The sequence below is a fragment of the Aotus nancymaae genome, unplaced genomic scaffold, assembly GCF_030222135.1.
Source record: "Aotus nancymaae isolate 86718 unplaced genomic scaffold, 86718_ANA_hifiasm-v0.15.2.pri h1tg000029l, whole genome shotgun sequence".
Taxonomy (NCBI): Eukaryota; Metazoa; Chordata; class Mammalia; order Primates; family Aotidae; genus Aotus; species Aotus nancymaae.
Genome location: NW_026988442.1, coordinates 24,539,441 through 24,563,106, shown reverse-complemented (window position 1 = coordinate 24,563,106; position 23,666 = coordinate 24,539,441). Strand labels below are relative to the sequence as shown.

Sequence of the window (23,666 nt, the reverse complement as noted above, 5' to 3'; positions counted from 1 at the left end):
CTTAACAAAACTTTGCATGATTTGCCTTCCAGCTACCTCTTCAACTTCATCTTCTACCACTTTCTACCTTGCTCAATCTGTTTCAAAAAGGGCTTGGTTCCTTGCTGTTCCTCAAACACTCTAAGCACAATCCCCTTTCTGGGTCCTTTCAACTGTCTATTCTCTTCATCCTGATGTCTATCCAGTTTGCTTCCTCACTTTGCTATCTGCCCAAACGTCACCTCCTCAGAAAATGGAGAGGGCTTTCCTACTCCATTTCTAGCTCATTCTCTATTCCCTTAAATTACCTTGTCACTGCAGTATACTACCATCTGACATATTACCCATTATTTATCTATTTATGTGATGTCTTCCCTGTTAGAAACACAAGCTCCTAAAAATGTCTGATTTGTTTACTTTTGTTTCCCTAACACCAATAAAGTCACCTGGCACACAGCAGACACTGAAAAAATATCTGTTGAATGAAGATAAATAAATGAAAGTGAGAATGCTAGAAACTAGTATAGAATATCTCATCTGTCCAACACAGACTTTGTGCAGACCCAACACTAGTCCTAAACAAACTCAATCTATCAAAAAACTGTTACACAGTTTCCCTTCTGACAAACAACTCAGATGTGAAATGGAGTGTGCTCTGGTGAAAAAACTATAGGATTTGGAATTAGGAAGATGTAGCTTTTACTCTTGGCTCTACACGTGACTTAAGCAAGTTACTGACCTTCTCTTAGTCTGTTTCCCAATCTACAAAATAGGAATATAACTTTTCTTCAAGAGTGTCATGAAAATCAATTAATATAAGGCATCATAATTTAATACCCACGATATTATCAATCAATATTTAATAAGCGACAGGTACTATGCTAATAATATGAAAAACAGCCAAGCATGGTGGCTCATGCCTGTAATCCCAGAACTTTGGGAGGCCGAGGCAGACAGATCACTTGAGGCCAAGAGTTCAAGACCAGCCTGGCCAATATGGCGAAACCCCATCTCTACTAAATATACAAAAATTAGTCAGGTGTGGTGGTGGGCACCTGTAATCCCAGCTACTCAAGAGGCTGAAGCAGGAGAATCACTTGAACCTGGGAGGTGGAGGTTGCAGTGAGCTGAGATTGTGTACTCCAGCCTGAGTGACACAGCCAGATTCTGTCACACACACACAAAATATATATATATGTGTGTGTGTGTATATATATGTGTGTGTGTGTGAGTGTGTGTGTGTGTGTGTGTATATATATATATAATGGCTAACTGTTACTAAGTATTTAAACTATACTAAGCACTATGTTTGTAATCTCATTTAATCCTTATAACTAAATGAAGTAGAGGAACTATTATTATCATCACCATTTTATACATAATGAAGCAGAGGCACAGACAAGTTAAGTCATTTATGCCAAAGATCACAGAGAAATTGCTAAAGCTTTCACTAAAGTCCAGGCAAACACTATTGGCAAGGTAGTAGGCTACAGTCTAGGGTACCTTCTGTAGTGGAAGAGAACAAAGCTCATCACTTGATTTACCACCTCTTTATTTTAACCAGCTAAGCTAATCAGTTAAAGTAGCACTGCCTTATAGAAATATACTAGGAGCCACAAATATGATTTTTAATTTTCTAGTAGCCACACTGAAAAAGGAAACAAGCAGGAGCAGTGGCTGGTGACTGTGATCCCAGCTACTCAGGAGGCTGAGGCAGGAGGATCATTTGAGCCCAAGAGTTCCAACATGCAATGACCTATGATCACACCACTGCACTCCAGCCTGGGCAACAGAGCAAGAGGAAAGAAAGAAAGAAAAGAAAGAATCAATTTTGATAATCTATTTTACTTAACGATATTTATCAAAAATATTATCAGTCCACCATGTCATCCGTATGAAAAAATTAATTTAATAATTTTTTGGTAATAATTCTTCAAATTCTGGTGTATAATTTATATTTACAGCATATCTCAGTTCAGACTAGCCACATTTTAAATCCTTAATAATCACATGTGGCTAGTGGATATCGTGGTAGACAGGATAGAGTTTTAACACTTAGTAAAATAAAGTGTAGTAATTAAAAATCAGCACTTAGTAATTAAGTTAAAATTTACATAAACTAATATTACAATGGCAAAAAACCACCAAAAGTGCCATCAAAATTAATTTTGAACTGGCTGAAAATAACTGAAATAAAATGACTTGATGCTACATGTAAGAAGCCCTGAAGTCCAATTTTTAATTCAATAAATTATTCCAGTTTTGGAACTTCTTTACATATATCTTATGTTAGGACATTATTCCTAGCTAAAGAACTTGCTATTTGATTAGGCAAACACACTAATTCTGAATAATGTAAATTAAGAAGATAGTATATGAATAATCCAAAAGTTATAACTCAGTTTTAAAACACTCCCACCTTCTAATTTGTGTAGCACCTCACAATTTACAAAGTACTTTTATGGATTTAATTTTCCCAACTTTGCAAATATGTAATATAGGCATTATTCTTATTTTTCTTATTAAGAAAAAAAAAAAAAACTTAAGGCTAAGATCTCCCCTGCTTCTTCTCTTATCCACCCACAATCTACACAAAAGCCAGAGTTAACTTTTCTATTTTTTGAAACAGGGTCTCACTCTGTTGTCCAGAGCATAGCAGCCTTAACCTCCTGGGCTCAAGCAATTCTCCCACTTCAACCCTATCACACCCCAAAAGGAGCTGTGACTACAGGTTCATGACACCACATCTGACTAATTTTTTTTTCTTTCTTCTTTTGTAGAGATGCGGTCTCACTATGTTACCCAGGCTGGCCTCAAACTCCTAGGCTCAAGTAATCCTCTGCCTCAGCCTCCCCAAGTGCTGGGAATACAGACGTGAAGTGACGCATCCAGCCCCAGAGTTATCTTACTAAAACACACATCAGATGGCTTGCTCACTTGCTTAGAATCCAGCAATAGTTTCCTATCGTACCTGGGATAAAATTCAAACTCATTCCTATGACCTACAATATCCAACACAATCTAGGCCTGCCCACCTGTCGAACCTCATCTCCTACAGCTTCTCCTTGGCCTATTCTCTTCTAGTCATGGTAGCCCTTCTACCACTCACACATGCCAAACTCATCCCAGTCTCAAGGTCTTTGTGCTGGTTATTGCCCACCTTCAATGTTCCTTCAGGACTCTTAGCTACTTTCTGTCATTTGAGTCTTCCTGTAAAAGTTACCACTTCTGAGTGACCATCCACAACTATCTACTCTAAAATAGCCCACCAAGCACTCTCCATAACTTTGCCATCACTTCATCCTCATTCCTTTTCTTCATAGTATTTATCATTATTCCATCTTTTCTATTAATAGCTATCATTAATTTGTTTTGTTGCCCTATTCCAAAGTGCACTACCATGCCAGCAGAGTTGTCATCTGTTTTATTTTCTACTGGATCCTCAGGCCTAAAACAGTGTTCAAGAAATATTTACTGAATGAATACATAAAGAGATTAAGTAACTGAACCAGAACTAGAACCCATGACTCCTAGGTCTTATACTGGCAACCACAGTTAACAGCAAATAATCTTTCATAAGGGGATTATTCTCTGATTAACAGGAAATAGAGGAAGTTAATCTGTGAACATGCTAGGTAGAAGCAGAAACCCAAATCCAAATCCAAATTTAAACATTTAAAATTCATTCTATAACCAAGATTTAAGAGTCATTTTTTTCCCAGTAAGAAATAAGCAAAGCATGCTAAAAAAATCACTGGACTAAATTGGCATTAAAACTGCCACATTGCCAGGCATGTTGGCTCATGCCTGTAATCCCAGCACTTTGGGAGACTGAGGTGGGAAGATTGCTTGAGGCCAGGAGTTCAAAACCAGCCTAGGCAACATAGTGAGACCCTGTCTTCACACACAAAAAAATTAAAAAACAAAATAAAACATTAGCTGGGCATGGTGGTACACACCTGTAGTCCCAGCTACTCAGGAGCCTGAAGTGAGAGGATCACTGGAGCCCAAGAGGTAGAGGCTATAGTGAGCTACGACTATGCCACTATACTCCAGCCTGGGTAACAGAGTCAGACTCTTGTCTCATAAAAAATAAGGGAAAAAAAAGCTGTCAGACTTAGGAGACATAAAAGAGTAAAGAAGGAAAAAAACCATGGAAAAGGAAAATCTGACAGTCATCTCTCTAGTAGGAGAATGCACTGAAAAAGAGGCTAGAGAAAAGAAGATGGCATAGGAGACTAGCAGCTGCATTGTTCTAGAAGGTAAACGTACCGTTTTATTTCGTAATCGAATGATATCAGATACAGAACCAGCCCCACAGTACTCCATAACGATCCATAAGTCTGTATTCTTAAAATAACTGCCATAATATTTGACTACATGATGGCTAGAGAGAGAGAGAATACAAATTAATAAAATGGCCTTCAAACATCTCTTAATTCATGCTATTAAGTATATATAAATTAATTCCTCATCTGGAAAGATCAATTATTCATAGTTAAGGATAAAATGGGCAACCTCTTGACAGAAATGTAAAATGGTATAGCTTTTCTGGAGGGTAATAAATCATAAAAATATAAATGGGTGGGTCCTTTAATCAGCATTTCTATGTCTATAATTTATCCTCAAAAAAGAATTACAAATGTTCAAAAAGTAACAATTACCATCATAGCACTATTGATGAAAGTGGAAATTTAGATATCATCTAAATGTCCATTCAACATTAGTGAGTTTTTTTAAGAAATAATAATACAGCCATATAATATCATGAATCCATGAAAAATGTTACAGAGAAGTATTTGATAACATAAGAAGATACTGTGTTTACAAAAACAAACAAACAAGGCAGGCTAATAAAACAGTAAGTACTGTAAAACTCCAAAGAGATCTGGAAGAATATGTATATCAAGCAGTATTTAACAATGATGATTTCTCCAAAGGGAAAAGTGATTTTATTTTCTTTTCATTTGAATTTGTCTAAGAAGTCATATGTACTTTTAATGAAAACATACACACACACACTATAATCTATTATAAAGAAAAAATGTTCAGGATCAAACCTCAAATGTTAGGTCTCAAGCTGGAAGAGAGATACCAAACAAGAAATTTCAGAGAAAAATCAAATATCCCATTAAAACGAAATAATGTGCCCTCTGAGAGCTGCCAGCTTTAACTGGCTAGATCGCTGTCATGGCCAATTAAAGTTTCATAACAATTGATGCTCAAACCAAATTGGCTTCATTAACTCAGAACTCTTAGAATTTCCTGTTCAAACCTTGGGAAACATGCCAGTGACAAGGACAGCAAAACACACACACACACACACACACACACACACACACACACACAAAGTATTAATGAAAAAGTGTCTAAGGTAAGTATCAACACATTTGCTCTCCCTGTAATACAGGACTTACAGGAGTTAAGTACTGTAGGCCATTACTATCAGGTATTTACTATTGGAATATATTCTCTATAGTCTTGCATTGTTGACTAGATTCTCCTGTACCTATATATCTACTTAGCCTCTCCAATTAGTCTAAAAACTCCCAGAGCACAAGGACTCTGCTCTGTTGCTATATTCCTTACAGTGCTTAGCAGAGTAGACTGTTCAAAATATCCCTTCTCTAACAAAGACATTTCCATACCCTGTTTGGAACACAGCTCCTGCAAAGTCTATTGAAAAGTGACAAAGTCCCAATTTGCCAAATGGAAAGAACTTCCAAAATATATCTCAAAGAGGAGAAAATGGAAAACTGCCACCTTCATCTAGTCAATCCAATCAAGAAAAACGGGGATTTTATCTAGCAGACAGTAATCACAAAAACAGAAGGGAAAAAAAAAAGGAGGGAGGAAGAAAAGAAAGGGCTGCCCAAGTCTGTGAGACTGAAAGGCTTCTGGACTAATTTTCTGGTAGGTAGCCCCACCTACCCTAATGTAGAAGTCTTACAAACAGGAGGTACTAAGTTGATCTGATAACCAAAAGGCCTTCAGAAGAATGAATGCAGCCTCAACTGAAACAATTTCTCACCCATCTTCAACCCCCTAGAGCTAGCATTGCCCCTAACTTTCTGTTTGTCACTAAACAGTGCTGGGGAAGCCTCCTCTATCAGTGACCAACCCATGTTGTCATGGAATTTCAGAGCAAACCACGTGGTTTTCTGTGGTTGTCTTTTGGTCTGACTTCCTGCTTATAGCATTTGACAAATCTTAGTTCCTCAAAAATAAATACTTAAGTACTCTCAGCTGGAATAATTTTTGTTAATGTGAAAGAACAAACAGTAATATATACATAACTACTCTCTTTTTATAGATTTACCTGATATTCTAAGGTTTCTAGAACTAAAAAACATTTGAATTATCTGTTCTAAGCTATCTCTGCAGAAATGTTTTCTCAACAGGAAGTAAAAAAGATCATTATCACACACACACACACACAAAAAAGCAAGCACCACCTTCTGCCTCTTCTTCCTAGTTTCTAAAAAGGCTCACTGAAAAGAAAAAAAGCCAGGCATAGTGGTTCGCTCTTGTAATCCCAGCACTCTGGGATTTGACTGAGGCAGTCGGATCATTTGTGGTCAGGAGTTCGAGACCAGCCTGACCAATATGGTGAAACTCCGTCTCTACTAAAAATACAAAAAAATTAGCAGGGTATAGTGGCACATGCCTGTAGTCCCAGCTACCTGGGAGGCTAAAGCATAAGAATCGCTTGAACCTGAGAGGCAGAGGTTGCAGTGAGCCGACTGTGCCACTGCACTCCAGCTTGGGCAACAGAGTGAGACTCCGTCTCAAAAAAAAAAAAAAGAAAAAGAAAATTTGGGTGAAAAAAATGCCATGCACAAATAAAAACTACGGAAATTTAGCTACAAAAAAAACCTTTTTCATCATAACTTTTTTCTGAAAAGAACATGCACAGTGATTCCACTGAATTCTCCCTTCTGCAAAATATCTAAGTAAATGTGTCTCTAGGTGTCAAACTCTAAACAATCACAGCAAATTCAAAACCACATTCTCCCCAAAGGAAGCCCACATGCCTTTACCTGTCACATTGCTGCATTATAGAGATTTCTTTGATTATCTCCTGCAGGTCTGATTCCACAGGAACTTGCTTAATAGCAACAATCTGACCAGTCTCTTTATGAATAGCTTTGTATACGCTGCCATAAGACCTATAAAATTGGGAGAAGAACATTTATAAACTTAAAGCAAGCCAAGATATAAGAAGTGGTAAAACACAAGCAACTGATAGTTCTAACGTATATCCTAAGTGCCTAATACATATACACTTGCAAAACTAAAATAGCTAAAATACTTTGCGGGGTGGAAAACTGTCACGAGAACTATAACAAAATGGCATCTTGAGAGTTTCACATTCAAAGCATATGTTCTCTGAAACCAAAGCATATGTTCTCTCCACATCTATACTGGGGTACAATATGGAAGTGGCAGTCTTTGTTTTATTGCATTCACTCTGGTACCTACCACAAGATCTTTCTGTCCTTGCTCCTCTTACTTACGACAATACTTAAAATATTATGGGAACTAATTAAAATCTAAGCCTGTTTAATGTTAGTATCAGGTAAACACAGCACACACGTACTCTTTGCTTCCTACTCCATCTTCCCTTAACAGCTTAATACCAAAATAAAGTTTATATATCTAGTCAATTTGGAGGCTATAAGACCACTAGATGTAGAATGTAAAGATGCTGGATTTGAGTCTTACCAACAATACATTTTAGTTATCATTTACAGACACCTTATTAACCTTGTTGTACCTGAATTTTCTCATCTGTAACATGACAACAATACAAACTACCTTATAAGATATGATGTTATCTCATTTGTGATGGTCAAATGAGATACCATCATCACTTTATATAGATTACATTTTCATTGGAATCCTGGGCAGCTGTCAGTGAAATAATACTGAGTAAATTGTCTTTCATATTTCCCAAACACACCTGTATCTTCATACTGTCTTGGTGAAAAAAAATCAAAATAACAGTGCCACCTACTATGTCAAAGTAGTGAAATACTCAAACTGCCAAATAGCTGTTCAAGAATTGTTACAATGTGAAAGGAACATAAAACTTTTTAAGTCTATGCAGAGCACATAAAAAAATTTCCATTCCATTAGAAGCTGTCATTCTTGTAAAACTAGTACAATGATCCTTAAATATGGCACCAAATGCTTTTTGCCAGAGAGAGCCTCCTGTTGAGCATGTGTGAAGGACCCAACCACTGTCCCTTCTTCCTTGCTAAAATAACCCCCTAATTTGTAACGGTGGTGATGTGCTTGGTCCCAGGAGATATACTATGGTAGTCCAAGCCAATCACAGAATTCCTATTTCCTTCTGCCAGTGACTGAACTAGTGACAAACATGTCACCCAGTTCTGGCCAATGAAATTTGAAGATACTTCTGCTGAAGGGTTTCTGGGAAAGACTTTCTTCCCTGGTAGGAGACAAGCACACAAGAATGCCCATTTCCACTTGCCCCTTTCTTTCATACTTTTGTTAATGCCATGAGAGGGATGATGCTTGAAACTAATGCAGCCATTTGAGACTATGAGAATTACCCAGATGTCAAGCCATTATCAAGCCAATTAACCACTTCTTGACTCTCACACCCCCAGATATATTTAGTTATTAATGTCTCCATTGGTTAGCCACTGTTTGTTGGGTATTGTTACTTCCAGCCAAAGGCATTTTTGACATATTAGCTCCTGTATGTCTGAAACTGTCTTTATTTCACCTTCACTCTGGAATGATAGTTTGGTTGGATACCAGATTCTTTGACAACTTTCCCTCAGCACTGTTACTGCAGTGTTCCAGCATCTGTTGTGGCTGAGAAGTCTGCTTTCATTAGATTATCATTGTCCATGGGTAATCTCTCCATAGCTTTTAAGGTGTCCTCTTTGTCCGTAACAGTCTACTATTGTACTGTAATATAACTAGTAGTTGATCTGGCACTTCATACATTTCTTCAATCCGAGGGCTCATGTCTTTCCTCAGAATGAAAAATTCTCAGCATTATTCTTTATTTCCTCTATCACTTCTAGGATCTTCTTCTAGAATTCCTACTGAAACTGTATTAGACCTCCTCAATCTATGTTGTCTTCCTGGTTTCCAAAATTGTATTTCTCTCCTCTGCATTTTGTGATCAGTCTCATTTCTATCTTTCAATTCACTAATTCTTTTAGTTTGTTTAGTTTACTGTTCATCCAATTTATTGGGCTTTTAGAACTTCGATTGTTGTAGTTTTCATTGTCAAGATTCCCAACATTTTATTTGCCTTTGGGCAAATGTGTTAATAATCATGTTAATAATCTGATGTTCTTATCCCCTCCTTGATCTTTTTGAAAATTATAATCATATTAAATCACTTTTGAGACTGCTCCATTATTTCTTTTTCCTTCAGTGTGAATTCTCCCATTCTGTGGAATTTCTCATGGCAGTGGATTTCCTTGTATGGATTTAATTTTATCTTGAATGATTTTCCTCTATACAACACGTACTGTCAGATGGTTTCATGGTTCCCTTAGTCGTCTGGGCTGTACAACTTAAACCAGGTCTTATCTTCAGAGTTTGGGGATTTTGCCCTTCAAGATACCATAAAATACAATCCAGGCTCACTTCCTATTATCAAACCAGTATATCCACTTTTTCTCTAGGCTACAGGCAAATGACACTTTCTGATGGTGGTCAAGCAAATTTATTTCAGCTTTAGTTCATAGAAGCTTCCCAACTTCATCTAGGAAGCTCAAATGCAATCTTTTGACAAGGATAAGGCATGCTTTAGTCTCCGCTTATTATTTAGATTTCTTTCCTATCCCTTGTCCATAGCTGTCTATATATCTTTATATTTAAAAGAATTTTCACTCATTATTCTTATGTATTAGAAAGTTCTCTGCATACACTCATTCAGCAACCTTGACCAGAACCTCCCTGGATAGCAAAGAAAACTCCAATAGCTCATAGGAAATGAAGATTCCTGGCCAGGTGCGGTGGCTCATGCCGGTAATCCCAGCACTTTTTGAAGCAGAGACAGGTGGACCCCCTGAGGTCAGGAGTTCAAGACCAGCCTGACCAACATGGAGAAACCCCGTCTCTACTAAACATACAAAATTAGCCAGGCGTGGCAGCGCATGCCTGTAATCCGAGCTACTCGAGAGGCTGAGGCAGAAGAATCACTTGAATCCGGGAGGCAGGGGTTGCAGTGAGCCGAGATCGTGCCATTGCACTCCAACCTGGGCAACGAGAACAAGACTCCGTCTCAAAAAAAAAAAAAGAAATGAAATGAAAAAAACCTGCACATTCTGGACATGTACCCCAGAACTTATTATAATTAAAAAAAACAAAACCAGATTCTTTATTCTATGTACTGTATTTACAGTAATCTGAAGTGGGGGTTAGAAGAGTTCAGCAATCATACTCACAAGCAAGTCCCTTAAAACTTGATTCCCTACAACAAAATGAGACAATTCAATGAATTACAACTGACAGCAGAGAATGGAGAAGTAGGTGTTTTACATAAGCCATGCAAGGCAAGGATCTATGTAGAAAAATGGAAATACTACAGTATCTGAGGACAAATTAACCAGGTACAACTCTTAACAATAGTACTCGTTTTTTATGAAACCATGGGCAAGGTGCTTTTGTTATCTGTCTATGATAAAAAGTAAGTCAGTGTGTACAACTTTGAGAAGAAAAAAGAAAAGAAAAAAGGTGCTAGGCTCCACTTGAAAACACTTCCCAAGTGCTCTCCACTCATCCTGGTCTGGAGCTTTGGGCTCCACTCTGCCACAGATCCATATGATTTCCTCACAACACAGAATGACTGCAGATTCCAGAATCCAACAGTTCCTTTAGCCAGAGTTCATTTCACAAGATACAAGTCAGTGAGAGTTCACAATTCATTCATTCTCCAGAACAATGTAAGAATAGCATTGCATCACATGTATGGAAAAGAAGTGTAGTGAAGGTCTTCCTTCAAAATATTCCTAGTTAAATGAGGCTTGCTTAGGTTCATTCAGTCAGAATGACAGAAATCCAAGAAATACCAGAAATCTGGTATCATTTAGAAGAGCAGTAAGGTGACAGCATGGGAAGAAAGATCTGAAGCTTTGTTTTCTCCCTGGTGATATCTCCATAGGGAAATTTCCACATTCCTTACAGACAACATCCATAGATCTAAAATGCAATCTGTCCAGACGCAGTGGCACATGTTTGTAATCCCAGCACTTTGGGAGGCTGAGGCAGGAGGATCACTTAAGGCCAAGAGTTCGAGACCAGTCTAGGCAACACAGTGAGATCTTGTCTCTACAAAAATAAATAAATAAACAAATAAAGAAAATACAATTAAAAAATCATAATTAGCTTTTTTTGTTTACATTATATTCCTGATATATTCTCTGTCTATAGTTTTCCTTTGACATTCCACAAACCCAATCGGCCCAAACAGAGCTACCTGTAAGAACACCTAAATACACTTTAAGACTTGACATGATGAGGTCTCAAAAATGCTTCAGTTGATACATTTAAAAATAGAATAGTAATAGTTGCCACTTACTGAGCATTTATTATTGTGACAAGCACTATACTTTACCCCAGTTACCTCAGGTAACAACATAACTCTATGAATCGATATATTATTATCCCAAATTTACAGATGAGGATTGTGAGCCTCCAAAATAGTAAGCAATTTGCTCAAACTCATGTGTCTATTACAACCAATAAACAGTAGAGCAACAATTTTAACCCAGGTCTGCCACACATTATAGTACTAAGAGCAAACTTTATTAGAAATGAGAGAAATAAGTTAGTCACATAGTCAGTTATGCCTATCAGTCTTTATCTTATTCTAAGCATAACTTATGAGCACTGTTAGATTAAAGGCCATGGCCTTGCTGCCTAAGGAAAATAGCAAAAATGCCAAGCTAAAGCTGAAAATGGCAGGCAACAGATGCAGAGGGACTGTCATTTCCCCATACCTTTAATAATGCCAGTCAACTGGCAGTCTTCAGATTCATCTTGGACTTGTCTTTTCACAGCACAGCTGGTGTGTCATCTTTTACTTCCCTTCTCTGCTTGATTTCTTGCTGGATTCCAAAGAGTATTTTTCCAACTTACAAAAAGACGATAACTAATGTTTTTTACAAGGAGGTAAATCATGAAAAACCACTTCATGTAATCCAGGATTGGGTTTAACGTTGTAAATCTGTGTCCTAACATAAAAAATACTAAACTCCAAAAACTATAGGAATGGGAAGGAAATGATTTTAAAGAGCATATAGTCATCAGTCAGTAGTTGTTTTTACAAGTTAGTATGTTAGGTCTTCCCTTGAACCAGAAATACTCCCAAGGGATTAAAAATAGACAGACACAGACACACACACACACACACACACTCTCTTATACATGCATAACCTGTTTCTGAAAGATACACAAGAAGTCGCTACCCTGGATGCTTCTGGGTAGCTAAGAGACAGAGGTTAGGAGGAATCTTTTATTTTTATTGTATGCATCTTAATTTTTTTTTTTAATTTTGAATTATATGATTGCATTACCTATTCACAAATTAACAAGAAAAACTTAAGAAATGGTGTCCTTAACATTTTAATTTCCTGGTCATTACAAAAGAAGAAATAAATACACGGGATTGAATTAAAAGGATATATAAAAGTATACAAATTATGTAAAGTTTATTGTATCATGAAAGTCAATGATGGTCACTGCACATTACTAATATCACTCATCAGTATTTTATAAACTCATTAACAAATCTGTGTTTCAAGAAATCCACTGGCTCCCAACCTGGGATTGTGGATCTCCTAAGTAGCTGCAAAGGTGGTACTAGTCCTTGATTTCTTTATTATATTTCACAAAGGTACAAATATTAAAATGCTAAATTCCACTGATTTTCATTGAAACAGTTATTGCATACCAATCAGAAATTATGAGCAGCAAATAAACAAATTTCTGATAGAATTATAATCAAATTAATGCTATCTGTTAAGTAGATAAAATCATATAAAACATAGATTCTACAAAAGAGAACACAATAGAAAGTCTTTGTATTAAAAAGACCAGGAATCACTAAATCTGTCTAAAATAGTGATTGGGGTAAAGTGAAGAAGGACATCACAAGCCGTAAATTTACCTTCCACCCCTTCTAAAGCCATGCTGAAAGGTTCATATCCTTCTGATTCTGGGGCAGGAAAAAGACTGGGACCCACTGGCCTACCACAGTTAAACTCACCCTTCTCCAAGTTTCTCTAAAACATCAAACACTTCTTCTGGTTGTTTGGTTAAACTATCTTCATCCAATTTTTTCAGCTGCCTGTGAATGAAGAAACATAAACACAAAATATATTTTATTTGCTAGCAACTAGAACATAAAATATACCATTTATTTTATAATTAGCATCCCAGGAACTTCTCTACACAGTCTTCACTAGTCAGACTTTTTTAAGAAACAGGGTTTCACTGTCGTCCAGCCTGGGGTGCAGCAGTGCACAGCTCACTGTAACCTCAAATTCCTGAGCTCAAGCAATCCTCATGCCTCAGCCTCCCAAGCAGCTGGGACTACAGGCTCCTAATACTATGCCTGGCTAATTTTTTTTCTTTTTTGGAGAAATGGAGTCTCGCTATTATGCCTACACTGGTTTCAAACTCCTGGCCTCAAGCAATGTTCTCACCTCAGCCTCCCAAAGCACTAGGATTACAGGCATGAGCCATCACACCTGGCCTGAGAGACTGTTCTAAAAGATGACACTTGTTCTGGGTCACTCTGACAAGCAAAATCAGGACCAACATATGGAGGGATGACAAGACTCAATCTTTAGTTCAAGTTGTGTAAGAATTTTCTAACAATAAAAGTTGTCCTATATAATGGTTTGGACTGCCTTAAGAGGTCCCTAGGTCCCCACTACTGGAAAATGTAAACAGAAAATGAATTGTTATGTGGGCCGGGTATGGTGGCTCACTCCTGTAATTCCAGCACTTTGGGAGGCCAAGGCAGGTGGATCACTTGAGGTCAGGAAATTCAAGACCAGCCTGGCCAATATGGTGAAACCCTGTCTCTACTAAAAATACAAAACTCAGCTGGACCTGGTGACACACACCCGTAATCCCAGCTACTCAGGAGGCTGAGGCACAAGAATCACTTGAACCTGGGAGGCGGAGGTTGCAGTGAGCCAAGATTATGCTACTGTACTCCAGCCTGGATGATAGAGAGAGACTGTCTCAAAAAAAAAAGAAGAAGAATTGTCATGTGGCCGAAATGCTGTAGATTCAAGCATTCGATGTATCCTTCAAAATCTATTTAAATCTTGAGATTTCATAAATTAAAATGATACAACTATTTCTTCAGAAAAAGTGTTTAATGTAAGGTAACTATGAATTGAAACGTAACTACAAATTGGACTGGAGACTAAGGAAGACATAGGAAACCTTTGCTGTCCCATTAGCAAATTGTTTTGTAATTTTGTCAAAACACATAAATTCTACAGGTATCACAGAAACAGAAAGGGGAAAGTGTACATTTAGACATGATCGAAAGTGAAAAATCACTAGACAGCTGAGAGTTTCAAACAATCTCACAAAAATCCTCCCATGAGTAGACACATACCTTTGACGAGTCTCAAAAATCAAAGGTACTTAGCTGCTCACAACTTTCAGATAGTTCAGATTTCTCTGACTATGCTAGACAACCATAACAAACATGGGAGGTTGTAAATTGACACTTTTTTAAAAACGCTGAGATCTCTGAAAATTATTAATGAGCTTAAAGAAGGAACTTGCCAAGAAATGTGTGTGTGTGTGTGTGTGTGTGTGTGTGTGTGTATACTCTACACAATGGCTTCCTGAAACTACAAAGAACAGCAAAGAATAGAGAGCTCAGGAAATGGTGAAATATGGAAGTAGTCGCACTGGAGACTTCTTTGTAGAAAAAAGGTTTAGACTAGCTGATTAATATCAATTATTACAAGAAAAGACTTAAAACAAATACACACACACACACACACACACACACACACACACACACACCCCTTCCTAAATAAAACAGGTTAAAATCAGAAGATAAAAAATAAAACAAACCAACAAAAATCCTGACCACATCAAGTGTATCTACCAATAAACGCTGATCTCAAAAGGCTAATCTTACAGAAGTTTATGAATATCAAGGACTATGTACTAGAGATGTGGAGAACCGCTCCAAGTCAAAACTGCCTAAGTTGATACAAACAAAACAAAATGATCGCAGTGACCTTTGAAATTCAAAAGGTCCTAAAAATTAAATACCAATGACATCATAAAAACTCCTACCTCAAAATGAAAAGAAATGAAGTGAAACTTCTCTTAAACTTCAGAACTGAAACTTCTATAAACTCAGAAGTCATAATGAACATCTCATATGCCAGGGGTTTTTTTGGTGAAGCCCTGAATTGTAACAATGGACAATATCTCATTTCTCAAGTATAATTAAAGTTTTATAAACAGCTTATATAAAGGAAGATCAAATATGTTTCTTTGAAGTGTTGACTCTCTGTGGTTTACAAAATGGAAAACTCACTACTTCAACTACTTCAGGGACCACATAACAAAGGAAATTGCCACTGCCATGAGAGAGACAGCTGCAAGTCTCTGATAATACTTTGACAGACAAACTTTATATGACTGCTCAGACATGTCTTTGAAACAACCTATGTGGCTTTTTGCTTGTTTTTGATCTGGAGCTATTAAAAACAACTTGAACTTAAGGCACTATTACATCTCTGCTGCCTGATAACCAAGAAGCGGTCAAAATATATTTGCTAAATGGATTCACAAATGTAATGATAGGAATCAAGAATTTCATCAGCAATCTTTGTGAATTACCACAATAAAACAGAATTTCACCTAAAAAATATTACTAAATTATCAACAAATAAGATTTCTATAAAAAATATTTTGGTAAGTAATTCACAATGACATTTTATACCATGACTCTTACAGAACAAACACGATTACCAAAACAGTCTGACTCTGATAACGCAGTTCTCTTACCTGGGACTTCCTCAGGTCCTAGACAGTCTCCAATTTGCTCATAAATGAACAAGCCTGGTCAACAGAGCATCCATGGACCACATACTGGTGGATGCTCCTCTCCTAAGTCAGATGGCCATGTGGATGGCCGGCATCCCAGGAATGCACTCTACACCTTCTACTACACCATTATCTAATAACAACTCACTTTTTAAAATTGTGAATTCCTATATGAGACACCAATCTGTCATCATTCACTTAATCACACACACACAAATGTCAAACTCATGAACACAAAAGGCATTTCCTGCACTGGGGTTGTTGGAAACACATGCCATCTGAATTTCTGAAAGACACCTATATCCTTCCAAACACAAGTAATGGTGTCTATGAAGTAGTCACAGGTTTGGCTAATTCTCAAAGCTTTCTCCCATTTCAGAACTCCCATAAAGTTCATTTTATGTATAATTATCTCTTTTTCCACACAGAATTTGATATGGATTACAACAAATATATATGATAAGCTGACAAAATTTTTAATGATAATAAAACTGTGTCCCCAGCTTAACCCAATTCATATGCTGAAGTCCTAACACCCACCACTTCAGAATGTGACTATATTTGAAGATAAGGCCTTTAAAGAGGTAATTAAGATAAAATGAGGTCATATGGGCATGCCCTAATCCAATATGACTAGTGTCCCTATAAGAAGAGATTAAGACACAGACACGTACAGAGGGAAGAACATGGAGACATAGGGAGATGGCCATCTATGAGTCAAGCAAAGGCCTCAAAAGAAACAACTCTGACAATGCCTTGATTTCAGATCTCTAACCTTCAGAAAGGTGTGCAAATAAATTTCTGTTGCTTAAACCACTCCACGACACTTTGTCATGTCCTAAAAACGGATACAAATGATAAAAAAATTGATCTGCTTCAAATTAGGCAGTCCACTAGTTACAATGAGCAGGGAATCACCAGTCACTTAAAAACTCAGTCCTGTAATGCTCTTCTCTTGCACTTTTAATACATTTTTTTAAATCCAAAAGGTACAGGAATGAACATGCCAAGAAAGTTTAGTCCTTTGCCCAAGATTATGTAACACAAGGCAAAGGGGGAAACAAAACTCAGATTCCTAATCCCCTTTTCAATTAAAACAACGCCTCAGAGAAAGAAACCAAGGAGAAAGAACAAACATAGTTCAGAAAGAAACATAACCAGTGTGCATTTATAATTGGATCACTGTGGTACTATAGCAAATATTTGCTAACATACACAGAGACCTGTGAAACAGGGGTACTTTCAGAGAGGTATCGGAGTGAGGCAGTTAAGAGCGTGGACTTTGGACCAGACCCCATGGATATTAAAATCCTAGCTCTGCCTCTTACTCACTATGACTTCTCCCAGCAAATCACTACCCTCTCCGTATCTCAGTTTTATCATCTGTAAAACAGACATATAGGAATATCTACCACACAGGATTGTTGTGAGGTTCAAATGAGTCAATAAATTGAATGATATGAAGTTACCATTTTATGGTTCAAAAATGGTCAAATATCAACAATTTCATATGCTTCAGTAGGAGACAAGGAAAGCACTTAGAAGAGTGCCTGGCACCTGGTAAGTGCAACATGAGTGTAATTAACCATTACTACTACAGTCTCAGCACACTAGGTTAGGGTGAATCCGAAGCCCATCCCAACCACCTATTTGCCTTCTGCAATGTTTGTGAACTTCAAACACCCCTAAGCTCGAACAGCCCCCAAGAGTGCTGTCCAGATAGTCAATCCCTTCTCTTCATCTCTTGGTTGTCCTGCACTTCCACACCCTAAACACTTCCTTCTTTAGAGCTCATTCTGCTGCAGGAAGTTAGACGTCTCTGTGAAACAGAAGTAACCACACTGCACCTCAGAGAAGCATGACTCCTTCGGTCTCTACTCCCTACTTTTCTCCAGATGTGGCAGAGTGGTAAAAGACCCGAGATGTCCAGAGGGGAAATCCAGGAGTTGAGATTTTCTAGGATCAGCCACCATCCTGATCTTGACCTAAAGCAATTCCAGGTACCACTAGGATCTGGCGCTGATATACACAAAACAACTGAGGCCTGAAAAGGGCACAGTCTGGCCGGGTTCAGTGACCCGGAGTAAAGAAGGAAACACATTTCCCAACTCTTCCGGACCTCACTCTGCCCATCTCAAAAATATCCTCTTATTTCCTTACCTACCTCCCAATGTCAGGTTCTGAAGGGCTGAGGAGAATGTGAAGACCATTAGGAAGACACTCTGAACATCAGTAATAAAAGATGCCATCCTACAGTGGGGTCACCACCAAGAGCATCCTCTCAAATGCTGCCCTCCATCCTCCCCTCCCTTGCTAGACACTCAACCTCTCTTCGCATGCCTTCAGCCTTAGGCGCAAAGCTTTTCCTCTCCACAGATCCCCAAAACTGCACCCCTCAAGTGGGACTTGGGACCCTTAAAAAGTCCACCCGGCCTTCCTCTTGGCCAGTTCGCGATCTGCCCCCTTAAAGAGACTCCTCACAGGTTCTCACCCTGCTTCAGTATTCTCCCCGCTACCTCCGTGGACAGCCTTCCCCCGAGTGGCCCGGCCTCAGCAGGTACTCTCCCTAACTTGTCCCCACGTTCCTCAGCAGAGTCTCCCCGCGGCGAGTGTTCCCTCTAACCGGTTCCAAGTCTAACTCCTTAGCAGATGCTCCCCTCACCCGAACCCTCACCCACCAGACGTCCCCGCCATTCAGCAGGTGCCCCATCAGCTGGGTCGCTTCGCTCTGGGGACTCCCACACAGGTGCCTCCCCACAGCCAGTTCCCGCGTTTTCTTCCCCCGCCCCCTTGCCCGTCCTCTTAGCTAGTGGCCCCTCACCGGCGCGGCGGGTTCCTCAGCTGTACCGTCTCCATGGCGCTGCCGGCAGCCGCCCAGACCTGCTCACTGCTCCATCCTCCCCGCGGACCTCCTTATGCCCGCCCTGCAGACCCACCCACACTTCCGCTTTCCGCCCCTACCGGAAGCGGAGCGCGGCGCGGGAGCGGGGCGGAGCCACGGCCCTGATCACGTGGTTCGGGGCGTGAGTCAAGTGGCGCGGTGGGACGCCGACCCGGAACCACCTAGTGGTAAAGGCGTCTCCCGGCGTTGTCCGGTGGTATCTAGGGTGTCGGCGACGGTGTCTTCCTGCGATGCTGGAGCGCACGAAATACTCGGTACACAACGCACCTCTGCCTGGGCCCTGGGCCCCATTTCACAGACAGAGATATGTGAAGCGCCTCCATGAGAAGAGCTGACGATTCTTAGCAAACCAAATTCTGTATGATTTTGGTGAGGCGGCGCTGCCCCAGAACCCCTGGAGGTATTTGTGGTTTCCTGCCGCTTACTTGGTTGAACTCTGGTCCCAACGGGGCCCCTGCACATTCTCTCGCCGGATTTGTTACAGAGCATCAACGCGCAAATTGCCCCACTGTTTTTCTTAAAGGCCTCCCCTTTAAGTCAGTTTGCAGACATAAAAATAAGCAACATTAAGTAAGCATTTGCCATGTATTTGCCTTTATATATTATCTCATTTAATCCCCCATGTCAAGCCTATAGGGTCATCCCCATTTTTATTTATTTAATGATTTAACATAGTGCCTACACGTTTTCAGTGCTTTACCTCATTTAATACTCCTAACAACCTAGACGATATTATTATTATTCCTATTTCATGAGGCCAGAGAGGTGAAGTATCTAGCCCAAGGTCACATAGCTTAGAGTATAGGTTTGGGGATTTTAATCCAGGTTGGTCTGATTTCAGGGCCTGCACCACCAAACTGAACAGCCACGGATGTGTAACCTCTTCTGGGGCCTGAGGGACAGACCTTTCTCTCTACTGTGAGTTCTGGCTTCAGCTATTGCGCTTCTGAATGCCACTACCATCAATGAATATTAGGAAAATGGCAGATTCTACCCAGTTGACCCATGGGGAAAGTTATAGGAGAAAACTTAACCAGAGCAACCTCTCACTGTTTTTAATTGCCTTGCCTTTCCCAGGGATATGCCATCTACAGAACTTAACACCTGAGCACCCACCCTTCAGGGCCACCCAGGGATGGCATCCCATGTGCCCAAAACGGGATAAAGGAGCCATTCCCTGACATAGAAGGAAAACATTTACTGAGAAGCTACTATGTGCCAGACACAATCTTGGACTTTCACTTAATCCTCAAAACAGCCCTATCAAGTAAGAAGTATCTTCCGTTAACAGATAAGAAAGCTGACACCCACGGTTTACACAACTAAAGAGAGCAAACGTTTTAACCCAGGACTGTCTTGACCACAGCATCAAAGTTGTTGTTTGGTTTTTGTTTTTTTGTAGAGATAGAATCTCCCTCTATTACCCAGGCTGGTCTCAAACTCCTGGGCTCCAGCAGTCCTCCCACCTCAGCCTCCCAAAGTGCTGGGATTACAGGCAGGAGCCACCACACCAGACTGATGAATAGAAATTGGGTAAACATTGTTGAAAATTAAATATCAAATTACTATTACACAATGCCAAACACCCCTCCTTTGTCCCCTTCCGAGGATTTTTCCAGAAGATGGACTGACATTCTGATGGCCCCCTTTTTCCACAGAATGTTCCCAATGAAAATTTCTGAAATGATAGGAATGTTCTACATATGTGCTGTCCACAATAGTAACCATTAGCCACACAGAGCTATTGAGCACTTTAAGTGTGGCTAGCATAACTGAAAGGCCAAATCTTTAATTTTAATAGCAAACCGTGGCCAATCATAAAATGATAATAGCTTAAGAGAGAAATGGTGAGCAGGGTTACTGGGAGAGAGATTTTCCTATAAGCTCTGAATATACAGTTGACCCATGAACAACAAGGGTTTGAACTGCATGGGTCCACTTACATAGCCCTTATTTTTTGTGTTTTTTTTTTTCAATAAATACAGTCAGCCCTCACTATCAGAGGGTTCCACATCCACAACGAAACATGGTTGGAAAATACAGTATGGGATGTGAAATTTGTATAGAGGGTGGGCTGACTTTTCATTTCCATGGGATCTGCAGGGGCAACTACAGTACATGAGTATAGTCAGAGTTTGGTATCCTAGGAGATCCTGAAACCAATACCTGGCAGAAACTAGAGGACAACTGTATGTGTTGTGTACATTGCCCCACTGTCTTTCTTAAAAGTCTCCCCTTTAAGTCAGTTTGCAGACATAAAATAAGCAACATTAATTAAGCATTTGCCATGTACTTGCCTTCAAGTATTCAAGGGACTGGGTGTGATGGCGTGCATCTGTAATCCGAGCACTTTTGGAGGCCAAGGCAGGAGGATTGCTTGAGCCCAGGAGTTCAAGATCAGCCTGGGCAATGTGGTGAAACCCCTTTTCTACAAAACAATTAGCCAGGCATGACATATTATGTAATGCCATTTGTATGACCCACATGGTCACCCTGGACCCCATGGAGCAGGCCCTGCCTGATGCCACCACCACTTCTGTGCCAGGCCCCCCAGTGTGATGCAAGTTGCACGATGCTCTTTGCTATAGTGCCTTTGGAAGGTTTGGAGATGTTCAGAAGAGGCAAATCTTTAGAGCCTGTGGTGGATTAGTGGTTGCCTAAGGCCTGGGAGAAAGAAGCATAGATAAATTGGAGGGACTAATTAAAAGGTGTGAGATTTCATTTTGGAGTGATGAAAATGTTCTAAAATGTTCTAAAATTGTTCTACAACTCTGAATATACTAAAAGGCATTGAATTGTACTCTTTCAATGGGTGAACATATGTGAATTACATCTCAATAAATCTGTTTTTAAAAAAAGACACCTCTTCCTAGAAGACTTAGGTCTCTGTTCCCCTGTTCCTTCCCTGACCCTGTCATCTGTCCCTCCTTCAAATTATTTCAGTACCGTTTTATCAGTCCTGGCATTTATGGGAAGCACTGCAGGAAGGGATTTCCAGGTATTAACTGCTGTGTAAGAAACCACCCCAAAGTTTATTGGCATAGAACAATAATCTTTTTTTCTTCTCAGAAATCTACCATTTGGGCATGGCTCAGCGGGAAGGCTCATCTCTGCTTATGGTGTCAATCAGGATCAATCAGCCCTGCTCCAAATGCATCTCACACTGCTGACAGGGTGGTGCTGGCTGTTGGCTGGGAGCTTACTTGGGTCTGAGGGCTGGGGGCAGCTCCACTTTTCTTGAGCTTCCTCACAAAATAAAGCTTGAGTTCTTTTTTTTTTGAGATGGAGTCTTGCTCTGCAGCCCAGGCTGGAGTGCAATGGTGCAATCTCGGCTCACTGCAACCCTGCAACCTCTGCCTCCTGGTTCCAGTTCAAGCAATTCTTCTCCCTCAGCCTCCCAAGTAGCTGGGATTACAGGAATGAGCCACCGTGCCCAGCTAATTTTTGTATTTTTTTAGTAAAGATGGGGTTTCACCACGTTGGCCAGTCTGGTCTTGAACTCCTGACCTCATGATCCGCCTGCCTCAGCCTCTCAAAGTGCTGGGATTACAAGCATGAGCCACCACGCCCGGCCAATAAAGCCTGGGTTCTAAAATACGTTCTTGAGGGAGAGCCAAGATGACGCTGTGGTGCCTTTTAGTGGCATAGCTTTGGAAGATATTTAATGTCATTACCACTGTGGAGGGGGGCCACAAAGGCCTGTCCAGTTTCAAGGAGAAGGGATGTAGACTCTACCTCCTCGTAGGGCAGTGGCAAGGGTCTGGAAGAGCTTGGGGAACCAGAAATATTATTGGGGCCATTTTTGGGAAATAAAATTTGCCACAGCTACGCTTATCTGATAAACCACTCAGGAAATATTCAGCTGCAAGCAAGTGAAAACATCTACATGTTGGCTTAAAGCACCATGGCATTTATTGTTTGTTTTGAGACAGAGTCTCACTGTGTTGCCTAGGCTGGAGTGCAGCAATGTGATCTTGGCTCACTGCAACTTCCACCTCCTGGATTCAAGTGATTCTCTTGCCTTAGCCTCCTGAGTAGCTAGGATTACAGGTGTGTGCCACCACACCCAGCTAATTTTTGTATTTTTAGTAGAGACAGGGCTTCAGTATGTTGGCCAGGCTGGTCTCGAACTCCTGACCTCAAGTGATCCACCTGCCTTGGCCTCCCAAAGAGCTGGGATTACAGGTGTGAGCCACCACACCCTGCCTTTATTGTTTATTAAAAGTCAAGAAGTCAGCAGTTCCAGCATTGATTCAGTAACTCAACAATATCTGTTTCATTTTTCCCCTCCCATCCTGTTCAGCATGTTGGCTTTTCACACTTGCGTTTCTTGCCTCACAGTCACAAAATGGCTACCACATCTCCAAATATCACATCCTTACCCAGCACTACCTAAAGCAGAAAGAGAGCAAGAAAGGCTACTTATCCACTACCTCTCTCTTATAGGGAAGGAAACTTTTCCCATAAGGACCTAGGAGACTCCCTTTTATCTCATTGCCCAGATCAGGGTCACATGTGCATCCCTTGATGAACAACTGGCAAAAGAAAGTATTTTTCTGATTGGCTTAGAGCAATCCTGATTCACTTCCCCAGGCTGGGAGAGTCTCAGGCAAAATTCAGCCTCCTGGAAGCAAAGATGGAAGTCACTGAGTAGCCAGCCAGCGGGTATAGGCCTCATCTAGTTTTCCCACCACTG

The 23,666-nt window shown here is 40.0% G+C and overlaps 1 protein-coding gene across 1 annotated transcript in view; it reads right to left on the bottom strand.

The window, feature by feature from the left end:
- STK4 (serine/threonine kinase 4) overlaps window positions 1-18,997 on the bottom strand; it is a 105,642-nt gene extending 86,645 nt beyond the window's left edge. The window contains exons 1-4 of the mRNA XM_012467262.3: window positions 18,890-18,997; window positions 13,241-13,321; window positions 7,020-7,148; window positions 4,252-4,366 (exon numbers count right to left, since the gene is read on the bottom strand). Of these exons, the coding sequence (XP_012322685.1) occupies window positions 4,252-4,366; window positions 7,020-7,148; window positions 13,241-13,321; window positions 18,890-18,924 (360 nt within the window). The 5' untranslated portion in view covers window positions 18,925-18,997. The remainder of the gene's footprint in view (window positions 1-4,251; window positions 4,367-7,019; window positions 7,149-13,240; window positions 13,322-18,889) is intronic.
- Between the last annotated feature and the right edge of the window lie 4,669 nt (window positions 18,998-23,666).